The 6,449-nt window shown below is 50.8% G+C and overlaps 1 protein-coding gene across 9 annotated transcripts in view; it reads left to right on the top strand.

The window, feature by feature from the left end:
- The window catches only part of Ulk4 (unc-51 like kinase 4), a 380,871-nt gene that overhangs the window by 139,162 nt on the left and 235,260 nt on the right, over nt 1-6,449 (top strand). For all 9 annotated transcript variants that reach the window (XM_023700793.1, XM_023700796.1, XM_023700795.1 and 6 more), the window contains 2 exons: nt 2,965-3,016; nt 3,109-3,253. In XM_023700793.1, the coding sequence (XP_023556561.1) occupies nt 2,965-3,016; nt 3,109-3,253 (197 nt within the window). The remainder of the gene's footprint in view (nt 1-2,964; nt 3,017-3,108; nt 3,254-6,449) is intronic.

Genomic DNA, 6,449 nt, shown 5'->3' with positions numbered 1-6,449 from the left:
GGCTCTCAGTGCCACGGCGGGTGTGGCACTCAAGCCCATCATCCCCGTATGGGATCATGAATTAACCACAAACTCTAGAAGCTGCGCCAGTGACTGCGTGAGGCTTTGGGGGACACCTAGACACAAACCGTAACAGTCTCCTTTGCCTTAAAAATAATTGTATTTTCTTGATCCCTGCAGTTATTGAATAGAACATGAATAAATTGATTACATCTTTATAGTTTTTATAGCCTTCACCTAGTTGAGCTTGCTGAGTATGTGGTTATTTTCATGTAATTTTTTCAATCAATTTCTTACTATGTAGCTTTTTGAAAAGGTAATCAATTATTATTAGTCAACAAACATAGGAGTTAAAAGTAAATCGTCTCCATCCCTGTACTCTTCATTTATGTGCTTACAAAGCGTTTCATCTCACGTGGCAGCTCTTCCTCCCCTTGCTCGCCTAGAGGAGCGGTCTCCCTTGTAAGGGCTGATTTGCCATCACCACGGGTGCTGGTGCTGTTTAAACTGCCTAGAGTTATTCAGAAAAACTGTGTTAATTTTAAAAGTAAATGATACTATAATAAATAGATTTTTTAAAGTGTGTTAATTGTGGGCTAAGCAGTTTCCGTTTAGGTGCACTTACAATCACATGGCTTCGGGTTCCACCACGTTGTGCTGTCTCGATTCTACTGCCAGCTGATTGTGGTCACTAAAGTTGATGATTGTGACGTTTATCAGCCACCGTTTCGCTCCGTAAATCAGGTCTGCCATGAGTGTCTTGGTGCATTGCAGGAGGCAGGAGTGGCGTTGCTAGTGTAGAGAGCAGTGTGTACGTGTTCAGCTTTGGTTGGTCTTGCAGCCCACTGCCGTGGTTCGTCGCAGTGGCTGCATTCCTGCTCACCCACTCTCTTACAGGCACTTGCAGTGTTTCTGTTTAATTCTGTGTAGGGGCTGGGGAGGCAGCTCGGCAATCTGAGTGCCCGCCAGGCAAGCACAAGAACCTGGGTTTGATCCCCGGTTCTGCATGCCTTGCAGGCCCCCGAGCTGGGCATGGTGGCACGTGTCTCTAATCCCAGCGCTGGAGAGGCTGAGACAGGAGGATCCCTATGAATCTGAGCTGCATAACGAGACCCTCTGCCATGATAAATAAATAGTATTTGTGTGTAGAGCTGCATCTCAGGTGCTGTGTGTCCCTTCTCTGATTCTTACTCTTCTGTGGCTGAGCGATTTTCAGCTTCTTCTCGGCTCCGCAGCTGCTCCCTGTGGCAAAGGACCTGTTCAGTAATGTACACATTTTGTCCAGCATTGGAAGTGTGCTTTTCTCATTGATTTGTTTCGGTGTGTCCTGGGTGTGAAGCCGTTGTTACAGGGATGGTGGAATTCTTGGCGCTGGTGGCTTCTCACTTGCGGAGCATCCTGTGGCACCAGTGTGTCCCCCTAGCGTGCTCAGGTGCAGCCGCGCAGTCGGCCCTCCACACCCCGAGCTCAGCACACACGATGCAGCCGGCTGCAGCTGAAAATGTTAGAAACACAACCTGGTCTGTACTGGAAGTGGGCAGACTTCTTCTGTTGCCATCATTCCTAGCCAGTGTTCACAGGGCCGTAAGCACTGTCGGGGGCCTAGAGAGGGCTGCACCAGCTCTGGTGCTGTTTTATGTGAGCAGCTCGAGTAGCCGAGACCTCTGGCTTTGGGGTGCCCTCAGGTCCTGGAGCCGCCCCATGTGACAGCATCGTCACGCCCCTCACCCAAGCTGAGCAGATGGGTTGACCAACATGGCTTTTAGCCTCCAAAACCCTGAGCTGAGTGGACACTCATCTAACCGTGGTCCAGCCTCAGGTGCTCGTTAGAGAAACAGAGTGAGGCTGTCTTCTTTTCATTCTTTTTCGAGGAGAGTGTTATTTTTAAGATCCTTTCCTGCTCCAAGGTTGCTCTCGTGCATCTGTGGCCCAGGTTTTTGTTTCCCTTCTCTTTGAAGAACATCTAGTATGGTTTCCTGTAAGGCTGGTCTGCTGGAAAAAGAAACAAACAATCAAAAACACTCCCCAGCGATGGCGTGCCCAGTAGTTTCACCTGGTCCAGAGTTCTAGGCAGGTGTGCTGCCCTTCAGTGCGGGTTGCGCCCCACACCTGCCCGTGCGACCAGCCGAGGGTCCGCCCAGATGAGGTGAGCTCAGTCGGCAGGCCACCTGTCCCAGAGGCGGCTTGCCTCTGTCTCTCCAGCAGCCTTGGGTGCCTGGGCCTGTCTCGGGCCTCCTCAGTCGCAGCTGTGTCTCTGCAGCGGCAGGAGTGCGTGTGCATGCCCGGGAACAGGCAGACTATGCGTGGCACTTCTGTGCTCGCATGTCACACCCTTTGGTCACATGCCCCAACCACCCTCACGTGCCTTTGCTGCTGGGTTCTTCAGCTGGATCACATGACTGATTTATCCTTTCTTCACTGATATCTTAGAAGAAAAAATCTTGTCCTTTTGGGTTAACTTTTAAATGATGTTTGAGTGCGGTCCTTCTGATCTACCTGGGGCACCACGGGAATGGCTTACATAATGCATTCATACCTTTTGAGTCTATTTCTGTACATGTACATGGTTGTTTGATGTATTTGAGAAAACAAGGGTTAGTGTCTCCTTTTCCACAATATTTTGATCAGTGTTCAGCCTATATGTAAGCGATGATAACTAGTTTGTATCTATTAACTTGATGCTTTAATTCCACCAGATTGTGTATCTACTGCGTTTCCTCCCATAGGAACTGAAAGTTTTAAGAAATTGCTCTTTGATTTTCACAGTCATTATTACCTGAGGACTTCCGGGGCCTCGTGAGCTGGGTGGTTTACTCACTGTCATGAAGAGTGTAGTCTGGGGTAGATTCACCTGTGGACTCCTGCCTCGATGGCTGCTTCTGTCCTGCCAGGTGCTGTAGCTACAGCTGTGCTCATGAGTCTCCCACGGTTAGCACTGAGCCAGCCTCGCGCTCTTCCTTGCAGGTCATTGAGTATATCCTGCCGCCCTTGGTCGCCTTGGTTCAGAGCCAGAACGGTGAGTGCAGCCGTGCTCCGTGGTCTGTGATTCCTGAGGGCCCCCCACGCCAGCCCCTCTCCTGGGGTCACTGTGCCCTCTTCTCCTCGCAGTGGAATGGCGTCTCTGGAGCCTACGCCTGCTGTCAGAAACCACTTCTCTGCTTGTGAACCTGGCTGCTGGTGACATCGAGGAAGAGGCTGTGGCTGACTCTGAGCGCAGCCTTCTGGGCCTGGTGCGAGACGTCCTGCTGCCCCAGTAAGTACCACGGAGGAGGCATCGTGGTGCGGTCGGTGAGGGTGGATGGGAGGTCTCTGTCACCCAGGCTCAGTGCTGGCGTGCTGCCCTCATGGTGGTACAGTGTGCTTTGTGTTCAGGGTCACAGGGCTGCAGACAGAGGCCAGGGTGTGAGGCTGTGACCATGGCAGAGCCCAGCTGTTGCTGTTGGCGCAGGCCTTGGGGGCTTTGCAGATGTGGGTGTGCCCCACCCAGGCAGCAGACTAGGATTTAAACTCAGTATTGCCGGGATCCTGGGCAGGGAGTTAAGGCTTCCGGCCCTGCCCAGCATGAGAGGTGGAACGAGCGCTTCCCCTTCCTTAAACTCCTCGATTACGAAAGGTGTCTCAGTTACTTTTCTCTCATTGCTGGGACAAAAAAGCTGACGCCCAAAATGAGGGAAGGAAAGGTTTATTTAGCTCACGGTTTGTGGGAGGTTTCAGTCCATACTCAGCCGGCTCCAAGGCAGGTGGCACCTGGCCGAGAGCTGCAGTTCTTGGTGTGGAAAACAGCAAGGGAAGGCGCAGTGGAGAGAGCAGCCCCTCTTCCGTACAGTGCGTTCGGGCTGCCCTCCCCAGGGTGGGTGTCGCACACCCATAATCCCAGCACCGGATTCTGAATTGATGACAGACTCTAGAAGCCCACCCTAGGACTGCATGGGGCTTTGGGAGGACGTCTACTCCCAAACCATAACAAACAGCCTTGTTCTTTGCGGGGATCAGAGTGTAGTTGGAGTAGCCAAGAGTATGGCTCACACTCACCTGGCAAATGGCAACTTCGGAGCACCCAGTGGAAACCCCTGAAACTCCCGAGGGGTGCCTTAGAGTTGAGGGGACACAGGCTTCAGGGAGGGTTACCCAGCCCACGCCTGTGTCGCAGCGGGAGCAGAGCCCGCAGAATGCCGTGCCGGGTCATGTGCCTTGCGCACTGCCAGGCCTGGCCCTGCTCCCTTTGGGCCTGGCTGCAGTCTGCCTCCTGGCAGGCTCTCAGAGTGGCAGCCGCGCCCGTCCTGCCCTGTTGTTCAGCCTGTCGAGATCCGCGCTCAGTTCAGAAGTTGAGGGTCACAGCCCGGAAGCCAGGCGCAGCTGCGTGCTGATTCCGGCCAGTGCTGAGTCTGCACAGCGGTACTGGAAAGCTGGGCCGCGTTGAGAAGACACACAAATGGCCACACTTCCCGTGGCGGGGGCTGCAGCTGCCCTGGAGCTGGCTGTGGAGAAGCCGTTTCCTTCCCACTTCCTTCCTGCTCTTCCCAAGCAGGGTTCTGGGATCCCCGTGATAGGTATGGGTCACAGGGATTCTGCCAGTGCTCAAAGGGAGAAAATGATTTTCTGTGTAGAAAGAAATTTAAGTTTTGTCAAATGGGACTTCTCTAGTGACAGACCGTCAATGTGTTTTCAGTGGCACTTGTTTATGAGTGTATGCGTTACACTTCTGCTGGTCAAATAAAAGATTATAGCCTTTCTAGTGGATTAATGATTTCAGTGCCGCTGTATGCTTCTAAAACTATTTATGTATAATCAGTATCATTCTAACAAGAAGTACCTAAAACTGCAATTTTGGCATAAAATGCGAATCTTGACAGGCGTGGTTTGGGTCTCTGCCATCTAAAACCTTGCGGAGGAGTGTTTTGAGACCTGGGGCGTTTCCCTCCCAGTAGGGACTGGATGTGCTCTGGCAGGGTTCACAGTCCCTCCGTAGCTTGCTGCAGCTCTGAGAGTCCACACTGAGATGTCTTCATATCAGAAGTCCACTGAGCTTTGGAACAGTTTGTGAAATAAAATGTAAATGTGTTAACTCTTAATTCCTTTCTGTGATACTCAGTTGAGCTGAAATAAATATCCATTTCCATTAAGGTGCGTAATTGCCCAGAGATAAGGAATTAAAGGAGAAAATACAGATGTAGGCCACGTGGTGATTAAAGATACAGATGACCGGCTGAGCTCAGGTTTTTATTAGAAAACTTTACATGCACTGTAGAGGCCTCACGGGGCTGGCCAGAGCCCAGGGGGAGGTCCTGGAGCGCGGCCTGCGCGCTGATGTGAGGCAGGTGCTGGCCCGCTTTCCCTGTGTGCAGAACAAGGAGAACGTCCCTGCGTCAGAGGGGCCTGGGGACCCTGCTTGCCAAGCACGCGGCACATGTGGGGCGCAGGGCACCCTGACAGATGCGCGGTTGTCGCGAGGCTCATTACTGTCGTCTCGGCAGTTAGCCTTTCCGGGGGTGGTAATGGTCCAGCACAAGTGGTAGCACACTTCTTAGATATGGAGTGGTCATTATGGTAGGTAATGCGGACTCCGCCTGCCTGGCACGTATAGGAAGGGCTGAATAATACTATGAGACACTTTTATAAGCAGAATATCTATGTCTTTAACTTTTTTTTTTTGGCGGTACCAGAAATTAAAGTTGGGACCTTGTGCTTGCTGGGCAGGTGCTTATGCGCTGAGTTATTTTCCTGGCTTGTTGAAGATTTTTGACTCTGGGAAACTAGGACCTTGGCAAGGAATTTGGAGGTCATTGAAGATGAATTTCTGTAATTATAATTTTTTAAATACTAATAATAGGAAACTTATATTCTCCATTGGGAATATACACATAATAGTTTAAATCTAGGGATTTCTAAAATCCATAGTAGCTCCCTGGAATCCACTTTAGCATGGCAGGTAGATATATAGATGCCGGTACTTTTTTTTATTTTAAAGAGACAAACCCAATAAAAATCAGGCCAGGTAGATAGCTCAACAAACTAAGTGCCTGCTTAGGCAAGCACAGGGGTCGGGGTTTGGTCCCCTGCACCACATGCTGTGCTGGCTCCGTCCCAGGGCGCGCTAAGGGGGCCTCTGAGACCGGGCATGGTGGCACATGCCTGTGATCCCAGTGCCACCGAGGCTGAGAACAGGAGGTCACCATGAGTCCCAGTGAGACCTTGTATGAAGTACATTTTTTAAAAATGTGGAATTTCTAAACAAGATGGTAGGAATTTAACAGCGGTTATTATATCACATATTGTTATCTTCAAAGTAATTGCTCATTTTACTAGGTAGAGGCATGCAACACTGATCGAACAATATAAGGTCTAACTGCGCCTTTCCGGGAAATAATAGAGATTAGTGGTACAATCCCGATTTAGCTGTCTCGTGTATGTATCCGCATCTGTTCCCTGCCCTTCCTTCCTCTTTCTCC

This window comes from Octodon degus, unplaced genomic scaffold, assembly GCF_000260255.1.
Source record: "Octodon degus isolate 3935 unplaced genomic scaffold, OctDeg1.0 scaffold00126, whole genome shotgun sequence".
NCBI classification, from domain to species: domain Eukaryota; kingdom Metazoa; phylum Chordata; class Mammalia; order Rodentia; family Octodontidae; genus Octodon; species Octodon degus.
The sequence above is the reverse complement of the archived record's forward strand: the minus strand, read 5'-3'. Positions and strand labels throughout refer to the sequence as shown.